The following is a 22255-nucleotide window of genomic DNA, read 5'->3' on the forward strand; positions in this document are numbered from 1 at the left end:
ATCATGAGTCCAGCTGATGTTTAACCTCATTTTACCATGACTTTTTTGTCATCAGGTCAAGGAAAATGAATTCATATTTCAAATTAAATTTTTCATAACCTCCTCATGGAAAAAAATTGTTACAAGCAAACAACAAATGATTAATCAAAGCAGCTTTCAAAATACGCCCAGCTTCCACAATAAAATTAAAAAATGTTGCCGACCCAACCTATCCACTACATCATTATGTTCACCTGAGTGCTTCTGACTATGGATGTACACATCAAACATATTACTGGTGTCACTGAAGAAATTATTATTTCTGCATTTAAGCTTTATTACATTGCACTTGCAAACATCTGTGTGTACAGTCTGGTGATCCCGCTTCAATTTGCAAGCCCTAAAAGCCCTGCTGGCAGGATGTCTCCACCAAGAGCAGATTTGCAATATAAATGAGTTTGCCACTTCCATTAGTTCTATTGCTAAAAGCACCGACTCCTCTGCCACCTCTGATTTATGGACTGTAAAATATCTGTAGCTTGCCCCAATGTCCAACTGTTAAACTACATAAAATGCTGCCATCTTGTGTTTAGAGACAAATGAAGCATGACATTTTAAAAACCTGGATTACGAAAGGCAAAAGTAGGATCTACACTGTTAGCATCTTATGTTGAAGATTGAAGCGAATGGATTATGGAAAAGTGGAAGCTTCACATAATAATTTAGTTTTTAAAATCTCATCCTTAGAGCAAGTGCTGATCCCTCTTTCAGTCAAGTCCAAGGGATGATTGCTCCAGGCTGATCCATTGTCTGTTTAACCTGCTTGAACCATCCAGTCACTGGTGTGAAGGCTCACCACGGCAGAGTAAAAATAGCAACAGTGGAGCAAGTAGAGATTGCCTGCATACCAAAGATGCTCTTAATGTGAGACACTGTTAATTCATCAGAGTAAGGAGAACATCTAAGACATCAAACACTTCCACTATTGCAGTTGATAGCTTGTGTATTCCTGTTGTGAAAAGGCACAGCTGCTTTGCTATTTGTAAACAACTGGAAATACTTATTTTGACTGTGTTGAGTCTGGGCAGGTTTAGCAAGGCCCTGCACTGGGGTGGTCTGGCCCTTAAACTGATTTATTGAGAAGAAATTCTTCCCTATGAGGGCGGTGAGGCCCTGGCACAGGCTGCCGAGAGCAGCTGTGGAGGCCCCATCCCTGGAAGTATCCAAGGCCAGGTTGGATGGGGCTGGCAGCAACCTGGGCTACTGAAAGGTGTCCCTGCCCAAGGGAGAGTAATGTAATGTGATGAGCTTTAAGCTCCCTTCCAACCCAGATCTTGTGTGGCTCCGTGACTTGCAAAGCCCCAAAGCCTGAGGGAGCGGAATGGATCCTGACGGCTTTCTGATCCCACCGCTCTGTGACCTCCTCCTCCTCCTGCACGAGGCGTTTTGATGCAGGCTTTGGGGCTGTTGTGCTATCCGAGGATGCCCAAGCCCTTCCCAACAGCCCTCACGTTAGTGTGTGGCTGTCCCACTAAATCCCCGGATGTCATTCTTGAAGGAGCACGGTCAGCCGAGTCCGTGCACCCATAGAGGCGATGACCCTTCACCGACACGCATCATTTCGCATTTAAATGAAGTCTATTCGATCAGCCCTCTCAGCGCCGTTTCCCGGTGCCACCCAGTCCCGCCCCCGACAGCCATTTCCCCGCTCCCCTCCCCGTGACGCGCTGCCTCCGCCCGCTCGTGCCCCTGAGGCTTTCCCCGCTCCCGCCCGCGCTCCCCAACATGGCGCTGGCGGCGGCCGAGCGGGGCCGCGGCTGCCTCGGGGCGCTGCGCCGGCTGTGAGTGCGGGCCGGGGGAGGCCCGAGCGGCCCCGATGCGCGGGCAGGGGCGGCCGGGCCGGGGGCAGCCGTGGGTGCGGGCCGGGGGCGGCCTGAGGAGCCGGGGGGAGCTGCCCACAGCGAGCACGGAGCCCGCTGCCCGGGCAGGAGGGGAATGGGTTCTGCAGGGCGTGAGGGGGCACGCAGGAAGGCCGGGCTGCTCTATGGGAAGGAAGAACAAATAAAACCTGGGCTTTAGGGAATCGTAGCAGCTGCTGCGGGTCCCATGAAGCTGCCCCGGCCGCAGCCTGTGTGCAGGGAGGGTGACCATGACAGCTGTGTATTCAATGTTTAGGACATGCACCATTCCTCCTCCCGTTGTTACAGCCCAGCTCTGTTTGTGCTGGGTGCCGAGGACGCCTCTTGTCGTCTTGTCCGATAACGCTTAAAGAATGCTGGGCTTGATCCAAAATTCCGAGGTTGCTTTACATACTAATTAAAACAGTTCCAGGAGTTAGTTTTCACAGTTCTGTCCAGTCACTTCACTGCCTCATTTAGTTAACATTAATCATCTGAAGTTTAACTTTCCATTTCTGAAAGTCTCCATCGCTCTTGCTCTTTCACGTTATTTTGTCTTGCACCTTTGCTCTACAAAAACAGCTCCTGTTGCCTTTTTAAGCTTTTTTATTTCATGGTTGCTCGTGTCTTCTTTCCCAAATACTTCACGAGTTGGTCTCTCTGTAATAAATAAATGTGAGTTGTTGGCTGTTCTGTCCACCAAAAAGTTTTTTTGCTTGTTTTAAGAAAACTTCTTGATTATTTCTCTTTGAATGGTACTAAAAAAGCAAGGGGATAATTTTTATTGTGCCCAAGTGAAAGTACTTAGGGAGAGATCTGGTGAAGTTTGAGCAACTTCCCTTGTTATACCTGAATGTGATCTGTGTAAATAGATGTATCAGAAGTTTCACTGCTGGACTTCTCTCACCTGAAAATAAAAGTACCTCAGTTGCTGTTTCTTCATATGTACTCATAGCACTTCTGTCCCTTTGTAATTGCACAGGCAATGGAACCAAGTACAAATATTTGTGAAATGGGCCTCAACAATAGGTATGAAATCTGACTTCTTTAGCTACTAGCTTAAATTGCTATGCAGCATGGATGGTTTTAGAATATTGGTTGCTGAAAGACTGCAGGGTTTTTAAATATTCAGTATCTTCACAGTTTTTGAAAACAGGAACCTGTAGCTAACCTAACAGAAATCATCTTTAAACAACTTTTTGTGTAATTTTAGCTGTCATATTTAGGTATATGGAAATTAATGAAAACTTTATAATTTGTGATATTTTCCTCTGAGTTATTTCCTGATACAAAAGTTGCAAAGTCTGTGAGAGTTGTTTTATAGGCATAATGGTATTTTAACAATATGTGAGGGAGAGTAAAGGGGTAGGCAAAATTATTTAAACTCACTCTGTGGTCATGTTATCTAAAAAGCTGCATTTGAGAATCCAGAATTCTATTTTCATTTTATTTTTTTAGTTTTTAAGCTATTTTCACTGAGAAATCTCTGGCAGTGCTGGCCTTACATGTCTATCAAGTTGTGGCTGCTGTCATGACAGTTTGTAGAAGTTTGTGAGTCACTACTTATAAAAAACCAAAACAACAAAAGCTGATACCTTGTTATTTCTTTGTCACTGTTTATGGAGAGGGAACAGTGCTCTTCATATGTGAATGACTTCTGTTGTGAGGGACACAACACAGCTTTGATTATTTCCTAGTTAGTCCAGAAGGTACACAGCACAGCTATAAACATCAGCTGTTATGTAGATTTTTTTTAGGGTTAGGCTATATTTCATGAATTCTAAAAAAGAAAAAAAAAAAAGCATGGCTTAAGCACACTTCTGCATAAGGATGCAGAGTTAAAATTCAAAGAGCCGCTTGGAAATGCTTTTGGATGAAGCATACTTTTTTCATTATTGAAAAAATGCATAAACTTTATAAATAATGTAAGAGAAACCATAATTTTAAAATTGCTTTGTTTCCAGGAATGTTTTTGTGGCTTGGTTTTTTACTGTGCTTCATCCTTTCAAACAGGAGGTCACAGCATAGGGAAGATCCTTATTGCAAACCGAGGAGAAATCGCCTGCAGGGTGATGCGAACAGCCAAGAAAATGGGGGTGAAATCTGTGGCAGTTTATAGTGAAGCAGACAAGAATTCCATGCACGTAGCAATGGTGAAGTACATTCATTAAATTTGTGGCTGATGTTCATTCATAGCAGTGTCTTCAATTGATAAGTTCCATGTGTAAAGCAGATTTGGGTGCTGATACAAAGCTGATTTTCACTTCTGTAGACCTACTGCCAAGTTTTCCTTGAATGGATGGAAAGTTTGCCTGGTCTTTGTCTCAACACTTGACAGTTTTACAGGAAGTGCATTCAGATTTGTCTCTCTGACTTTGGACAGCCAAGGGTTAGAGACTGGACTGTGATTTTGGGGAAGAAGTCAGAATTTGTTTCACCCAGTTGAGCCTCTCCATGAGGAAAGGCAGTGATTTAAACTGCAGTCTGATAAGTGACATAATTAGCTCAGAAATTCATTTAAATTTTCTAGTAAATAGTCTCTGTTCTTTGTATTTTTTGTCAAACAGGCAGATGAAGCTTATTGCATTGGTCCACCACCCTCACAGCAGAGTTACTTGGCCATGGAGAAAATACTGCAGGTGGCCAAGGTCTCAGCAGCACAGGTAAGGAGACCTTACCTTTTCTGTTACTTCCACGTCTTCTTTATTTTTGCTTATCTTGCTTTTCCTTAATGATCTAGGAAGTTTCTGAGTTTTCTAAGCTAAACTGATACAAAAAAATAGGCTGGTAACATTATTCTGTTTTAGGCTATTCATCCAGGTTATGGTTTCCTCTCGGAAAACACAGAGTTTGCAGAGCTGTGTAAGCAACAGGGAATCATCTTCATAGGTCCTCCTTCATCTGCTATCAGAGATATGGGTATTAAAAGGTATCTGTTTCTGATTTGTTACTTGGTTATGCAGTGTACAGCTTGACAAAGCTGATTTTGTTAACAAATGATCAGTTTCTCTGTAATTGTTTTATTCTGTTAATTTCCATTATATTATTACCATTTTTTTCAAAGGAATAAACTCCAGGTTTATAGATTTGTATAGAGATATAAATAGTGAAGATTGTTCAGTTCTTGGGGTTTTAGTAATTAAATAAGTAATGATGTACTTTTCCAGAATTGAAGCCATTGCAGTGTAATATAGGTAAAGGTTCAGGAGTCAGATTGGGTGGGTCAAAAGAGCAGTGGAAAAGAAGCACAAAAACGTCAGGGTTATTGTGGCTCATATAAAATGATTTAGTTCATCACAGAGGATCTTATATTCTTGGTTACTTAGATCAAAGAAAGATTTTTAAGGTATGAAGTATAAATCAAAAGTATGGAAATTAAGTTATTACTGACATAGGAACTGTATAATAGTAGTTAGAGACAATTAACTTTTTATCACCTCATAAGGTGAGACTGAATTGCCTCAGTGATTTAACAAGCTTTGCATGCATTTTGGAAATTAGAGTTGTTATATTTGAATGTTTCATGTGTGGTGTGAAGTAGCCTGTGTAATGAAAAGTTTTGACTTTGTATAACTTTAAATATTGTAGGATATTTAAATATGTAGGATAGTGTTGTAATATGAAAATGTTAGATTTTGGTATCTGTAATGTGGAAAAACAGTCAAAGTGAAGTGTAGTCCTGCTAGGACAAACAAAAATCTTTGAATCATGTACTGAATTACAGTCCAGTGCTGTGTAGCCCACCTATACAAGTAGTCCCATGGAGGTCTACTGTGGAACTGTTTTCATGGAGAAAATTTACATTGGGAACATTAGACGGGTTGGAGCTTAAAGTAAGAAAAAAATATTATTATCATTCTAAATATAAAACTGTTCTGTCAAAGCACTTCCAAAGCTATAATGTCTGCTGCTGGCGTTCCTGTTGTTGAAGGTTATCATGGAGAAGATCAGTCTGATGAGTGTCTAAAGGAACATGCCAGGAGAATTGGATACCCAGTAATGATTAAAGCTGTCCGTGGGGGTGGAGGAAAGGTAAGGAACTCATCTGTTCATCATGTGCTGTAAAGTTACCCTGTCCCAGGATCACTATTCTAAAAGAAAACAAAAACTGGAAAAGTACTTTTTGTTAAGATTTATTATTAATGGCCAGTCTAGCATTATGAAATCTCATTTCCCTTTGATATGTAGAAGATAAGTCACTGGAATAAATGGAAGAGTTTTGTTTATTTCAGTGGATCTCCAGAAATTCACATATGCAGAAAAGTTGTGCCATGGATTTGTGCAAAATTAGATGACTTGAAATTGTTACTCTGTGATGGCTTCGGTGACTTCTTTTGCTTACAATTTTAAATGTTGCATAAAAAATTATTAGAAATACCATTTTGTGTCTAGATACTTTTTAAAGAGTGATGAACTCCCAGTCTAAATCAGATTTTGCTCTGAAATAAATATCAACAAAAATTCCATATAGAAACTTCTGATTATTTCCAAAATAGCTAGGTTTATTTTGTAAAAAATAAGGTTTTTTCTGCCAACCTTGGGAAATTACTATTACATTTGAGGACAAAATTGAATTTTGTGCTCATTCATATCAATGGAATGATAATATATAATTTTTTTTACACTTCTTATGGCACTTTCAGTGGGACTTAGTAGGATTATTTTACTGGAAGCTGATACACAATTCTGCTAAGGTTTGTGAAAGAAAGATGAAGTGTTAAAGTAGTTTCTCACTCTGTGTGTGCAGCAAGGTTTTTCATTGTGTGATGTATTTTTAGAGATTTAGATAAGCTTTTTTCCTATATTTTAGGGCATGAGGATTGCTCATTCCGAAAAGGAGTTTCTGGACCAACTAGAATCAGCAAGGAGAGAAGCAAAGAAGTCTTTTAATGATGATGCAATGCTGATTGAAAAATTTGTAGATAATCCAAGGTAAGAAACAGTTGTTTCTATTATATAATAAAAATAAATGCTGTAATGTTTATTCTACTGTTAAATAAACAGAACTAGCTTAGTTGTAGGATTAAAATTGGTTTTGTATGTCTGATTTGCACTATGAAAGTTGTTAATTTGGTCAAAATTGTTTATAATTTGCTGGATTTCTTGTAGTGGCTTTATTTTGAATTACAGGAATGAAAATGCTACTGCTTGGGAGACATGAGCCTTCTAAAATTTCCTAGAATTGATTCTAGGAAAAAAATCACTCTATAATATTTAAACAATAGACTTTAGTCAAGCTGTGATGGTGTTTCTGCTGCCCTCAGGTGTCCTAAACCAGTTATTTAATCTTCCTCTATTTTGATATTTCAAACAGAAGTGAGATTTTTTAGCTCATGCCTGTCCTGTGAAACAGAACCAATGTGTTTTTATAAAGAGTATCTCACAGAGGTCTGTTTGATACTCTTGTACTTTTCATCTGTTTTTCCTTGAAGCATCACTATAGGGAAAGCCTTTTTTCCAAAGAAATTGAGGGTCTGTTTACGCTGTCAGGTGGGCACGACCCATTGCTGAGGAATTTCTTTTGCCAGGATCAGGGGATTGTCAGAATGGTGATGTATTTTTATTAGTTTTATGCATAGAAAAAGATTCTGCCACCTAATAATTGTCCTTTGAAATGGTGTTTTGAAGTGAACAGTGTTATTCCTGATTCCTGTCTCTTGTGAATTGTTGCACAGTAAATTATGAGGGAAATAATCATTATCAAATTATTAGTGAAGTGGTTTTACTTCTATTATAATAACAACTGAGAAAGAGGTAGCAGCCTTCAGATATGTTTCTTGTTTATCCTACAATCAATGAGATTTTACTACAGTAGTTGGTATTAGGAATACTCTTTCATTCAGAGGATTGAGTAAGTCTAAAACATTTTAAATCCTGCATAATAACAGCTTCATGTCTACATTTTTGGCATTTATTTAAGGGCAGACCCTTAAACTTAAAAGGAATCCTACTGAAAGGTACAAGTTTGAAGTCTGTTTGGGGCATTAAAATACGTTAAAACATTTACTTTTGTGGAACAGGCATGTTGAAGTCCAGGTATTTGGTGACCAGCATGGCAATGCAGTGTATTTGTTCGAAAGAGACTGCAGTGTGCAAAGGAGACATCAGAAAATCATTGAAGAGGCACCAGGGGTGAGCAGAAAATTCTTAATGTTTTTTTGCAAACTGATATGTTGTTATGGTTATTACTGTGCCCCACTAAATGTAGTGGGTAATAATTTATTTGTAATTCTCAGACCTGTTTTAGTTTTGCTGCAGAAGACGTTCTAATTGGAAAAAAAACCTATATTCTTTAGGGAAATGATTCTCAAAGAAGTATTACGTAGATTTCAATTATAACATAGATCAGGGTTTCACTACAGTTGTTAAATGCTCTTAAGTATTCATGCATACAAGGTTGACTATCACCAAACTTAACAAGAGTTTGTAATCTTTTTATTATTATTATTGTTATTACTTACAGCCAGGAATTAGTCCAGAGGTTCGAAGGAGACTTGGAGAAGCTGCTGTCAAAGCAGCTAAAGCAGTGAATTATGTGGGAGCAGGTAAGTCTAGGGAAGTGTAACTTTTAACTTAGAGACTTTTAAGTCTCAAGCAAATGGCATCTTGTTGTTTTCGAGTATGACACACATCCCTCAAATTTTTGAGGTTTAAGCAAGTAATCATGTAGTTAATTCTAATGTAATTATAGATTTAAATTAGCATACCTGTGCTCAAGACCAGTGGCAGCTGAAGGATAGAAAGTAAAAAATTTAGAGCAGGTAATTTGATCAACTCAGCTGTTGTTGGAAAGTGAGCATTATGAATTAAGTTTGAGCTGAGTAAAGGGAAAATAATTTCTCTTTTAGTGTACAAAGGGTAATACTTTATATGCAAACAGTAAAGTCTTTAAAAGAAAAACACAACTTGCTGTAAAGTCCACACCATTTCCCAGATGAAAAATAACCTAAAATTATTTGTAACTTTGTTTTCTCACTGCTTTCTTTGAATATTTAAAAAAAATTACATACCCTATGAATATTCCAAATACTTTCAAAGGGTCTTGATGTGCTTTTTAAAGTGCTAATGAAATGCAGCTCTCACTGTAGAGAATGCCTACTAAACAACACAGTTTATGTAAATGTACAAGGAAACAACCCTTGTTTTCAGGCCTCAGTTTTGTGACCTTTTTAGATTATTTGTGTAGAATTTAATGAAATTCAGTGTGTCTGATTTAGAAATAACAGTCTTGGTGTAGTTGAATTAAATGTCTTGGGTATCTTTTTCATAAATGGACACCTAAGATGCTCTTTGGTGAAATGTCCTTTTGTTAAATACTTCAGGAACAGTCGAATTTATTATGGACTCCCAACATAATTTTTACTTCATGGAGATGAATACCAGGCTGCAAGTAGAGCACCCAGTTACAGAGATGATCACTGGAACAGACTTGGTGGAATGGCAGCTCAGGGTGAGTGTTAATTGATTTTACATGTAAAGTTCCTCCTGAGTGCTCTGTGACACTGCCTATGGGAGGCCAGATGGGTTTCCAGATCCTCATCTCCTGCTCAGCTGATAGGGTAGAGTTTCCTTTGCTCCACAGGAACATCTCACATTGCTGTATTGGATGTAGAGCATTGTGTAGATGCTCTGAATTTCAACCAGCCCTCTCCCAGCTGTGTAGAGAGAAAACATTTTTAAAGTGTATTTAGAGACATTATAGGCAATGTGGGAAGTGGGAGGGAGTACGGTCCTGATCTTTCCCTTGCTATGCTGAAAAGTTTCCAAAACCCTCAATTGAAATGTATCTGTGGCCCAAAAAGTCATTCTTGCATCAGGCTGTAGGAGGAAAAAAATATAGGAAAATATTCACTATAACCAGTGTCTGGTGTTATACCAGTATAGCCACATTCTGAAATAAATGTACAGTGTCATAGACTGGAGCAGGGGATTTCCTCACACACCCAATTTGCAGAGATTGTTCACACGTTGGAATGATCATAGGAAGTTTTGGGTATTAGGGAACTTGAAATAAAACCCAATTTTGTTTGAATAAATCCAAAAGTGAGGACAGCAGCTTAAGTAGTGTGAGATTAAGGGTGGGGAAGTATTTAGTGTAAGCAGAAAGAAAATTAAAATGGCAAATGCTGATGCAAAAAGAAGGAACACTTGTCTTCCTTATCTGCGCATGGAAATTGGCATTGAATCTTGAGTTAGAACAGGGATCAAACAACACTGGAAGAAAGAGAGAGAGAAGGTGCACAGGTTCAGTGGTCTTGGCACTGTTTTTTTCCTTGTGCTTTTTAAAATGTGCTTCCTTGTTGTTCATGTTTGGAAGAAAAATAGTTAATATTTCATATATCATCACTCCAGAATATTGGTCCTGCATTAAAGAAAAAAACTGTTGTTTTCAGGTTGCAGCAGGAGAGAAGATTCCTCTAATGCAGGAAGAGATCCTGCTCCAGGGCCATGCATTTGAAGCTAGAATATATGCTGAAGACCCTAATAATAACTTTATGCCAGGAGCTGGGCCACTGTTGCACTTATCTACCCCCCCAGCAGATCGTTTCACCAGGATAGAGACTGGAGTCAGGCAAGGTAAAACTGAAGGCAGTGATGGAAGAAGAAATAATTAACATCAAGAACTTTTCTTTGTAAGCATTTCCCTCTTTGGCCTAAATAAGTTTGTCTAAAAGAGTGTTGTTATAAAGACAAATCCCTGCAGATCTATTTTTCCTTATAGTTTTCCATGTACTTTTGGTCAATCACGGAATATTTTTTTTACATCTTCTTTACCTGTACCCAAATGAATGTCCACTGGCTCATGGTAGTGATATTCTCCTCACTATTTAGCAATCATACATTCTGATTGCAATAAAGAAAATCAAACTTGAGCACTGTTACCTCTACAAAAATTTATAAAATTTGTGCTGAAGTTGCCCTTGACATTGAAATGCCAGGTCACATCATCTTGTCCTTAAACAACTTTAATCTTTGGGAAAATGTGGCCATGAATTGTCCCTGAGTTGGATGCCGTGTGGTGTACTTAGCATTACCAACTTTCATAAATACTTGGTTGCATGTTAGAGCATTTTTGTTTTATTGCCACATTTTAGGTGATGAGGTTTCTGTGCATTATGACCCCATGATTGCAAAGCTGGTTGTCTGGGCTGAGGACCGACAGGCAGCTCTCAGAAAGCTGCGCTACAGTTTGCACCAGTATAATGTAAGTGGGAGAAACCCAGTGTGATATCACAGCTTGAGCCATCAAAGTATGCTGAAAACACTGCAGTAAAACAAAAGACGTTTCCAAAAGGTTGCCAGCTTTGCTGCTGCCATTTTACATTCATTATTTGTTTGCAGAAGTTGTATTTTTTCCTTATTTGCAAACTGTTTTCATTGTTGGAGCGAGTAAAAATTAAGTCTGAAGCGCAGTTTTACACATAGATTTTTAAGTTTGTGATATCTTCAGTTTGAAGATGCACCTGGGACTTTGTAGAAGGGTAAGGCTAAACAATATTTTCAATTTCAGTTTTCTTTGACTTAAAGGGTTTCTTAGGTGGAATTTGTGTCAGACAATATTTGCTTGTAATTTTTAATTTATGAAAAGAACTAAGTTTTTAGACTATAGATATGTTAAAGAAATATGCTATCAGTTCTTTTTAAGAAACATTCAGTTTTTCCCTTATGAAAACTACAGGTATTATAACCGTTTTTAAAAGCAGAATTCAGAAGGTTTGGCTTGAGGTGAGACTGAATATTACTTGTGCAGAACTAATTTATACTTTAAAATCAACAACTTGAACATGACTAAGGTAGTGAAAGTGTTGGGCCCTCTATTATTTTAGCTAAAAATGAAATTTACTGCAGGGGCAAAGAGATGAAAGATTTCTCTTGCTTTTTCTAGAATTTTCTTAGCAGTTCTGTCAGTAAATATTGACAGCATTAACAGTTACCAGTTTCACTGATTTCTCTAAAATAATTATGTTATTAGGTATTTTGCACTATAGAAAATGGATAGTATCTAGTAAACTTGGAGAAGTCCCTGTTCCTAGTTTTTACTATTAAAAGATCAAATATGGGATACTGAAAATAATGTAACTCATTTTTCATATGAAGCACTTGTCAAGTTAGGAATGTTCTTTTAAATACTCAGAGCACGATTTTCCAAAAGTTTTTCTGAAGTTACGTCCTGTTACTGTTTGTGGGAAACTTTGCTCAACTTCACAGTGGACAAAGGCAGCATTTAGAAAACAGAGTCCTTTTGAGGAAGCAGCTTTTGAGATTTTGTTTTGGATTTTTGTCTTTTTACAGTCAATGGTTTAGTTGATAATAAAACAGACCACTTGAATTAATTACATTTTATTGATAAACTTCGTGAGCAAAAAGCTGTGTATTCATAACTCAGTTTGGCAATATGCTTCTGTTTCTTTACAGATTGTAGGATTAAGCACTAATATTGATTTCTTACTGAGCCTGTCAGGACACCCACAGTTTGCGGCTGGAAATGTGCACACTAATTTCATTCCTCAACACCATGATGAACTATTTCCAACCAAAAAGGCAACTCCACATGAAGTTATGTGTCAGGCAGCTCTAGGGCTCATACTGAAAGAGAAGATGCTAACAGATGCTTTTAGAGATCAGTCAGATGGTAAGGATCATTGTTGTATATTGTTTTATTTTATGAGTTCATTATTTAATTTGGATGTTCTTTCTTTGCCCTACTTTGTGCCTGTTCAGGGTTCTGCTTTCTGGCATCTCCCAGATATTTACATACAGAGCAGACTATAATTTTTGTTAAGGATCAGATACGGAATGTGTCACCACTGTAATGTCCAGAGTACTGCCCAAAGCCCTCCAGACAGGCTCCATCTGAAAGACCTTGGGATTCATGGTCAGTGACACTGAGCTCTTTGCTCTGATAAGCACAAGCAGTGACCTTCTGCCTCTGTTATACTTACAGCTGGCCCAAGGTCTTCAGACAAAATGGACCCTGCTCAGAATGGGAGAGGCAGTGGGATTTAATGGAACCTTCACCTAAAGGTTAATCAGGACCTGCTATGGTGTAGCTGAATTCCCATGCTCTCTAGTCCTGTTAAAGCATGTCTTAATGGAAAACAGCCAGTGCCCTTCTTAGTGTCATGTTTTCTGTAAGTCACACAGCACCAGTTTATTCAGTGCTGGAGATAAGGAGTTGTCACTCTCTGTGACTACAGTAGCTCCCCAGTCTTTTCTGAGCAATAGAAATAATAAATATGTAGCTAGTCACAGTAGGACAATGATTTTAAGGCTAAGTGTTACGTTTTGCTGAAGTAGAATGAAAATAACGTATCTGTGTATTTTGTGTTTCAGATAAATTCTCACCATTTGCATCCAGCACTGGTAGAAGAATAAATATATGTTATACTAGGAAACTGTCTCTGCTGGATGGGGAAAATAGTAAGTTAATAAAAATGTTTGTGGAGGGAAGGAAGGTACTTGATGGATAAAGTTATTTTAACTGATGCTTGAAAATTCAGGCTAAGAAACAGCATAGAAGCAGTATGAGTTTTATGCAGTGTAAGCTGGGAATTCACAGAATTGTATGTTTAATCCACACTGTTAGATCCTGAGGACATGTAAACCAAATTCAAATGACTACTACTTAATGTTTGTAATTTAAATGAATGAGGTTGAGATTTTAAAAAGAGCAGAGTGCCTTTTACTTTTTTGAACTTCATTTTGGTGTGAAAGACCTCAGTATTTTCTCTCCTCACAAACTTTTTTTCTGTCCAGATAATACAGATTTAAGAGCATGATTTCAGGTGTTCATCTTTGAAAGAAAAATTGTATGGAATTTAGTATGAAATCTGCAGTGTGTAGTAAGCTAATCTGAAAATACTTGTTCTTATCTTAGTGTTTGTAGGCCTCATTTTTATCAAGAAAGCCTTGATACTGTTTATGTGTCATCATTCTCTAGATACTCTAATTAAATCTACTCACACATGCATATTTTGTTTTATTGAACAGCTGTGGATGTAGCTGTAAGTTACAATCAAGATGGGTCATACAAAATGCAGGTACAAGTACAATTCTTTCAGATATTCATTAGATAAAAGAATCCATGTCCTGTAGATTTCTTAGTATTAATTGTTGATAAAGTTGCTTGGTGATTACAGATTTTTAGTTTGCTTGTATCCATTGCTGTATACTGTTACTTTGACCTCAGATTATCTGTGCTAGATGCTGAAGTGGCATGGAAGAGCTATTAAAATGCTACTGACAAGGCTAAGAAAAGCATTTTGTATTTTCAGGATTTAAAGGTCTTATTCTTTATTTTCCTTATTAAATTTGTCTTTCCTAAACATGGGATGTTAGATTTAAATCTGCATTTAAAAATACTTTTTTTTCCACAGGACTCCTGCTTTATTCTGTGCATGAGAATGGATCTCCTGTGGGATAAATAAAAGCTTTCTAGAGCATTATCTGCAAGATAACATTTTATTTTGAAGATGGAAATTGGAGAGTGATTAGCAAATGAGCTGAGGAATCTTCTGGTTAGATAATTGAGTGATACCCCATAGAATTGGCTTCTTTGTTCATGCTATAGAGCTCCTATAGTAAAGAGCTCAAGTTGCCTTAGTAGTAGATAATTTTGTGTGTGCACATGTGAGAGTCTCCAGTTGTGGCTTAAGGGGGTTGTGTTTGGCTGGGTGTTGAATATCCTTCTTGCACCCCCTGTAGCTGAATGTCTTACTCTCCGATTTGGCACCCAGAATGGATGCATACTTAAGAATGCAGTCTCTATAGTTCTACTTCTTGTTTTAATAGTCAGAAAAGGGGAACTAATAGAATAAGTATTTTATAAACTGCTTAGTCTGTATAGAGATGGGTGTACTAGAAGAACAGGGATAAAATTATTGTGCTTTCAGGGCTATAACCACATCATGATGACTCAAACATTTACTTCTACAGATACAAAGACTGAGATAACCCACATCCCTCCTGTAATACCTGGGTTATTTTGAGTGTATTGATTATCTGTGTAATGCCTGACAGCTTTTACACTTGAGCCTTATCTCAGAAGTCACATCAGCAACACTGAAAAGAGGCTAGAAGGGATGGAGGGTCCATTTGTGGAGGAAAGTGTAACTGGGGAGAATGTAGACTCCTTGGGAAGAAGGAAGAATGGGGGTTGACATGGAAATGGAGAGCAGCTGGAGATAAGAGTTGTAAAGACATAATTGGGGGCTTATTAGAAGGAGGACAGTGCCTCTGGAGTGTTACAGAACCTGTCCTGAGGCAAATCAACAAGAGCAGGTGGCTGGGCCTGGAACTGGCAGGCACTCAGTGTTCAAGCAAACGATTTTCTGCTCAGGAATCAGTGCCAGATCAATGGGATCCTTTCAATGAATGTTTTCAGTGGAAGAATAATTTGGAGCTATGTAAATGAAGACTTGACTTTTATTTCTATTTGTACCATCCTGAAAGACTGGCAAGTCTCTGGTTCTGTGCTCAGTGATGTCAGACTAGGAAGTAAACATATGAGTAAAATGTGATGTATTTACTTTTGTGTTCTTACAGTCTTTGTGTGCTGCAGTTGTGGTACAGGTACAGCTTCCACTGAAGGGAAGGGATGAAGGGTACTCATAAGTAAATGACCTTTCTATTTGGTCTTTCTTCTGCAGTTTTGGTGTCTCATTTGGACTGTTTCCATTACTGCTCTGTTCCTTTGTAGGTTTACTGAATATGTTGTAGTTCTTGTCCTGCAAGCTTCCAAGACAGAGGAAATCACCTCTCTTTTGGAAAACACTGGAATATGTCAGCTGAATGCTATGGATTCTTCTGTTTGAAGAAAGTCAAGATGCTAGGACAAATTAAAAATACTGGATTTTAATAGCATCAGTAAACTCAATAGTCTGGATTTTTTTTCTGTTTGTTTTTCTTGAGAAATAGTGTATCATTGCTTAAGATAAAAGTCCTGAGTGAATATATTACATAATTTGCTGAGCTGTTTGTATTGGATACAGAACAGTCTCTTAACTGAAAAACAAATATATATATATATATTTTAATTGCAGAGTTGTCTATGGAGAATCACAGGTTATGAGGGTACAAATACAATCTTTTGATTTATTGCTAATGAAGGGTTAACCTTTGTCCTTATAAAAACATTTAACTTTCAGATTCAAGATAAAATGTTCCTGATTTCTGGAGAGATCTTGAAAGAAGGTGAATCACTTTACTTGAGGTCTTCAGTAAATGGAACAATGTCCAAGTCCAAGTTGGTCATTTTGGACAACACCATTTATCTGTTCTTCCCGGTAAAGCTCCTTTCTTTATTATCACAAATTTAAAATTTTGAAATTTTATCCATGTAAATGAACAATATAAATTTCAAGAGAATGTAAAAGAGAACAATTTCAGTTTCTTACTTTGACCTATCAAGTTCTGATACTTGTTGGATTATTGTTCTAATTAGAAATTCATTTCTTATGGTGAGTGAGAAAATTAATTACGTTTAGAAAGCTAAAATACAGTTGGTGAGTTTGTGATGGTTTAGGAGGGGGGAACACAAAATACTAAATTTGTCAGGTATATAAGTTTGTCACAGAACAGAAGCGAGTACTTCAAACTGACAAATATTTGAAAGGTCTTGTAACTGATTTCAGTTACAATTTTTAAATTATATGACAAGAAATGAATCAATATTTGTCTGAGGAAGGATAACTTGAGCTAATATTAAAATATGTAGTTTATGAGTTACCATGGCATATGCATTTCATATATGCAAATACAAATGACATTTGAAAGAGGAGGTACCCTAACTTGCATTATTAGGCAGGTAATTTTTTATTTACAGTTAAAACATTGCAAGCCCGTAAAGTAACTATATAATAATGTAATCTAAAGAAGTAAATTATTATTTATTAGTTTCAGTAATTAACCTCTAGCTCTGAGCCCCTTAAGACTTTCAGCAGAATGCAGCAAAAACGTTTCTCCAGTGAGGAGGACAAAATAACCCATGCTGGAATGGTAAAGCTCAGTTGTCCTGTGGTATCAGAATGGAGTCTGGGGTGAGTGATCAAGAAGAAATCACAGGACTTTAGGGCATGGGAAGGATATTGGGGATAATGAGTCTTTGAGAGACTCTGGAAGCAAGTCTGAGGGGACTTAAGGGATTTTGAATAATTTTAGTACTGAATTAATTTTATTGTAAATTGTGGAGCACTCATTGGCAGTGGCTGACAATGAAGATGCCACCATGTCTCCTGCTTGTTGCAGCAACCTCCCTGCCCCCTATGCAAACAGACTTTATGCATTTTCCAAAACCTTCTGCACTGCTGATGCGTGAACAGGGAAGGTACAAATACAGGGTTTGTACAAAGATCCATGTGGAGATGCTTTATCTCAGGGATTGTTCCTTCCTTGTTGGTCCTTCCAGCAGCAGCATGTGTGACTTTCTAGACCTCAGACACTGGCGGAGCAGTGACCATGACAGTCCTGCTGCAGTCCTGATCCCAGGGTCTGCCACCCTCAGAGCTGACTGCTTTGCCTGAGGCTGGATATGTTCTTTCCCTCTGTCAGCCCGTCTACTGGTGCTACTATTTCATGTTTTTAACTCACCTGTCCTGTATTTTCCTTCTGCAGGAAGGCAGTGCTCAGATTGGCCTCCCTGTGCCTAAATACTTGTCTACAGTGAGTTCAGGGGCAGAGCAAAGTGGAGCTGTGGCGCCTATGACAGGCACAGTAGAAAAGGTAATTATAACAACATGGGTGGGATCTGAATTTTCCAATGTATTCAAATTTATTCTGCCAGAAATAGTGCTTCTGTACTGCCAGGAAAGTACTGCCATGCTTCTGTACTAGGGCCAGAAATGTCAGCTGTGTGACTTCTGATTGGAGAAAGCTTTGTTTACTCTGAATTTTCAGCAGTCACCCAGGGCTTTTTAAGGCTTCCATTCTTTCTCTAGAGCTCTGAAAGATCTGAACTACTGCTACTGCTTAACTAATTTTTTCTTCATCTTAATTACTTCCCAAGTCAAAGCTCCCTCAAGCATTACAGGCTGTTTGATTAATTTCATCAAACAAAAGAGTGAGATGCACTTGCAAGAAAAGAAATACTCAGAAATGCCTCTTCTGTTGAGCTGTGAATTTATTTTTCTTTAGCTCAGCAGGTCTTGTGTATTCTCTGTACAGTGACAAAGGTTCAACAGAAAGAGATTTTCTGGAGAGTTCGGTGGTTGAAGGATTCAACCACTAATAAAAAGGCATGAGGGATGGAGTACATGGAAGATGGATCTCTGACATCCTGAATGAACACTCCTAATCAGAGTAATTGTTGAAAAAGGTGGTGGCTCCTGCCGTCTTCTTTCTGGATGTTGTTTTAAAGATGTTAGGGACTAGCTCCAGGAAGAGGTTGTGCACTTTTCTCAAAATAGAATTGCTGAAGCCCAGAAAGGGTAGAATATACATGATCTCTTGTAGTGTTTCTTCTTTGATAAGTGAATGGCTTCCTTGTCATCCTGTCATCTGCTACTGACCCTCTTTCTGTAGGCTCTGCCTTCCCCTGAAGAGATCTATCTAGAACTATTCCCTGTCTAGAGAACTCAAATATCCAGACCAACAACAATAAAGATTAATATGAGGCTGTTTTGCAAAACCTTTCTCCCTGTGTGCATTGTGTTAGTCAAGATCCAGTTGATTTTGAATGGTACAGACATAAATTACTTTTCCCCCCCAATTTTATCCTGAATTGCAGGTGTTTGTGAAGGCAGGGGATAAGGTTCAAATTGGAGACCCTCTAATGGTTATGATAGCTATGAAAATGGAGGTAAGTGACATATAAAGCTTTTAATTACTGAGAATATAAAAATCTGCTCAAAATATAATATTTTTTGGTTTCATTATTGAAGTTGAGTGTAGAGTACAGTTTGCAGATGTCAGTATTACTTTATCTGCTGTCACATCAGTGTTGTGTCTGACTAGATTTCAGAGGATTATATTTGCTGTTACTTTATTAACAAATTAATGATTGTATAATCCATGTTATTCTGCAGCTGTTTTAACATGCATTTGGGTGGTGGTGTCAGGCCTTCTGTCCCCTTGTCTCCTTTGATTTTTCCAGCACAAACTTTTCCTGTCTTGGTGTATCTCTTGCTCCCTGGTTGGGATCCAGGCACATGAATGTCTGCTGGTAGTTCAGGCAGAGATTTAGCTAATGGGGACTTTGTAAATATGCACAGGATTATTCTTGTGTATAATCCTTTCATTATCATTATTATTATTTACATAAAGTTTTATGTGGAGCACACTAAAGATTCTGTATAATTATTCACACAGCATTCAGAAGACTGGAATTTTGGCCATTTTACCTTGTCACAGTGCTTGACTGTGGCTCAGACTACTTGAATTACAGTTTCTGTAGCCTGGTTTGATTTGACTATTAGTTTAAAATAAACCTCAGTTTGTGGCAGCAGAACTAACACTTTTGAGAAAATCTGCCTTTCTCTTATCATGTTCTTTTTTAATTACACTCAAATTCTATTAAATAAAACTGTGTGCACTGAAAAAAAACCTACACACAAAATTCTTTGCATTTGGATGCTAAATGTGTTTGTGCCTCTCCACCTGATATCCAGACTGACATCTGAGTTATCTTTTTTAAGTGCTATTGAAATATAAAACGTAAAAATTAAAAAGCAAATTATTATTTAAAGAGTCCTTACATGTGAGGATTTAATATCTGATCTTAAATGTTTTGATGCTAGACTAACCCTATGTAAAAAAAACACCAAGAAACAAAGCCACAATATTGAACTGACCTGGTACAATGACTGGCAGACCAGTTGGGGGCTGGTGTGTAAGCATGCTGTTCCTTTACTGTCATTAGCTGTATTTGTGTTTCATCTGCATTTTGCCAAATATCTGCCCACTGAAGACCCCTCCTGGCCAGAAAACAGAAATATCTGTAGTAAATCTGCACATTTCTTTTAAGGGAACAAATCTGCTCTCTGATTAACATTTTGGATTAAAACTGTATTATTTCTGTTTGGTATTTATTACAACAACAGAAAGTATTAGTAAGGTGAAATAATAGTCAGCTGTTCATACTGATTATAATGCATATGATGATGATGATAATTCATATAAATGTATTATATAGCATTTTTCTCCCCAGTATACTTATCAAATATCCATGAGAGAATAAAACTTGAAAATGGACTAGGATAATGTTTAAAAGGTTTAAAATAAAACGTGTCAGAGGAAGGAATTAAGTGTGTTCAGTTCTAATTGGACCAAGAAGTAATACTAGCATTTGCTGGAGAGAGAGACAGGGGAGGGAACTCCCTGAGTTGTCTGCTGTTCACTCTGACTTTGTTTCTGTGCAGCACACCATAAGGGCTCCCAAGGCAGGAGTGATTAAAAAGGTCAATTTCCAAGAAGGTGCCCAGGCTAACAGACATGCTCCACTCGTTGAATTCATGGATGAAGAGGCAGAGTCAAAATAAAATTTAAGGAAGGTGCATTTTATTTTTTCTACTTTGCTGATTTTCTCCCAGAAGAAGATTTCTTCATATTTTCAGCAAACTGTTTTGTATAAATGGGGGATTGTTTTCCTCAGCACTTCCTGCATAGTTTGACTGTAAATTATGCTGACTTCACTGAAATTTGGGTATCACTATACTGTAATTGTATTTATAACCTGTGGACCTATATGATTGTTGTCCAGGGGTGGTTTGCCTGTGGAAAGGCATTAGAGTGGAAGAAAATGTGAAACTCTGAAAGGATCAGAGAGGACTATAAGGTACAGAGAGGTTGGGTTCTTCTGCCTACTTATTCACAGCTGCCTTTTTTCCCTTAAATATGCGAGGATTGATTTAAAGGAAGTCTGAAAGACAGTTGTTCTATTTTCTGGCAAAATTCCTGTTTGTGGCTTATGTTTTTGCCTTAATAGGGAATTTGGGATTGTTGCTTAGCCCAGAATCCCTCTCAGTCATTTCTGGTGCATCTATTTTTCTTGTTTACCTCAATGAGTTGTGAAAATTTGCATTTCAAAATTATTTTAATATACCTCAAAATATCTGATACAAAGCATTTTTCAAATACATTTGCTACAGTAATCAAAGTTAAAATGTAACTGCTTTCCAAAAAATACCATTTGAACTTTAAACATGAAGAAGTAGCATAGAAAGATAAGCTTATTTAATACTTAATGTGCCAAAATACAATACTGACTTCAAAATCTTCATTACTGTTACCATATTGTTAATGTATTTCTTATTTGCTGTAATGATATGTAATGTACACCACAGTCTTTATAACAACATGAAGTGTAGCTAAGAATAGATTTTTTTTTGTATTTTCAGGGTTCAGAAGGGAGAATTGGATATTTCAGATATTCAAAGAATTTGAATTGGAATTTTGGATACTCAAAGAAAAAGAATTCTCAGACTAAGCATCCTGATCATTTGCCATAAATTTACTTTAGCTTATTTAACCAGCACCTTAGAGAAGAAAGAGAAAGAAAAAATGTTTTAATTGTTGCAAACTTTGAAAGTCTTTTCATCTTTCAGTTAATGTGAAGTTCTGTTACCATATGAAGTTTTGATATGCTAATTTAATTCAATAATCTGTTTTATGCAGAAAGGAGCAATCAGATGCTGTAGTGATCCCAAACCTGTAGTTAAATCTGTGCAAATTAACCCTTACCTGAAATCTCATTTCTGAATCAATATACAGTATCACGGGGAATTCTCTGATCTGCTTTTATAATTGTGCAGCCTTGTCTGCAATGCAGAAAAGATGTGGTAAAAAAGCAATGGCTCTGGATGATCGGTGTCTTAAAACCATATTTTAATACTTTTCAGTTTTCCTTCCAGTCCTGTGGTCACCTAGCAAAACTCCAGTGATCATCTTGTAGAATATTGCCACAGTGATTTTTCTTTACTGCCAAATAAAAATTAAGCGTAACTTTGAATGTTTGTTTTGATTTTTCTCCATTTTGTTCTTTCCTTGGTTGCTTCTGTTCATGCACTGGATTAGAGGGTTTAAGCAGCTGTTTCTGTATCAGATGATGATGATGATGAGCACAATCTGCAGATCACATTTAGAAGTAAGTAATCCAGACACTCGTGATAGGTTTCACTGCAGGTAAGGTTAGGCACTTGTTTTATCCAGAATTGAATCTCCATATAGAAACATGATCTCAGCCCTGAGGAGACTCAGCAGCTTGGCATTTATTTTTTTCCTCTCTCTGTGACATGGCTGTGCTGCACTGAATCTGTACCAAAACATTCAAACTCCCGGCAGGAGGTTCTCTGCCCGCTCACTCTGCACAGCTTGGCTGCACACAGCCAGTGCAGCAAAACACATTCCCTGGGAGCTGACAAAATGTCCTCCCTTAGGAGCCAGGG

The 22255-nt window shown here is 37.8% G+C and overlaps 1 protein-coding gene across 2 annotated transcripts; it reads left to right on the forward strand.

Annotated features, from left to right (window-relative positions):
- The first annotated feature begins 1701 nt into the window (after positions 1–1701).
- Positions 1702–21819, forward strand: MCCC1 (methylcrotonyl-CoA carboxylase subunit 1). Of its 2 annotated transcripts, XM_088061217.1 has the most exons (20): positions 1702–1820; positions 2860–2906; positions 3891–4030; positions 4445–4540; positions 4685–4806; positions 5762–5909; positions 6688–6809; positions 7898–8009; positions 8341–8422; positions 9200–9327; positions 10271–10454; positions 10973–11082; positions 12294–12510; positions 13212–13298; positions 13869–13918; positions 16025–16162; positions 17490–17597; positions 18601–18672; positions 20231–20362; positions 21209–21819. In XM_088061217.1, exons 1-19 carry the CDS (start codon positions 1765–1767, stop codon positions 20348–20350), a joined length of 2139 nt encoding a protein of 712 aa, XP_087917343.1. In that variant the 5' UTR covers positions 1702–1764; the 3' UTR covers positions 20351–20362; positions 21209–21819. The 2 variants fall into 2 exon arrangements, with proteins under 2 accessions (XP_087917343.1, XP_005525248.1); XM_005525191.3 differs by having other exon boundaries at positions 20231–21819.
- The last annotated feature ends 436 nt before the right edge of the window (positions 21820–22255 follow it).

Source organism: Pseudopodoces humilis, chromosome 11 (genome assembly GCF_049639895.1).
Source record: "Pseudopodoces humilis isolate 2021_Gansu_Grassland_sample_001 chromosome 11, ASM4963989v1, whole genome shotgun sequence".
In the NCBI taxonomy this organism is placed as follows: domain Eukaryota; kingdom Metazoa; phylum Chordata; class Aves; order Passeriformes; family Paridae; genus Pseudopodoces; species Pseudopodoces humilis.

Excerpts from the sequence above, each read along its gene's own strand:
- MCCC1 (XM_005525191.3), top strand. The coding sequence starts at position 1,765 with ATGGCGCTGGCGGCGGCCGAGCGGGGCCGCGGCTGCCTCGGGGCGCTG. Across the intron at positions 2,907-3,890 it reads GAAATGGGCCTCAACAATAG|GAGGTCACAGCATAGGGAAG; the intron begins GTATGAAATCTG and ends CCTTTCAAACAG. Across the intron at positions 8,423-9,199 it reads AGTGAATTATGTGGGAGCAG|GAACAGTCGAATTTATTATG; the intron begins GTAAGTCTAGGG and ends TAAATACTTCAG.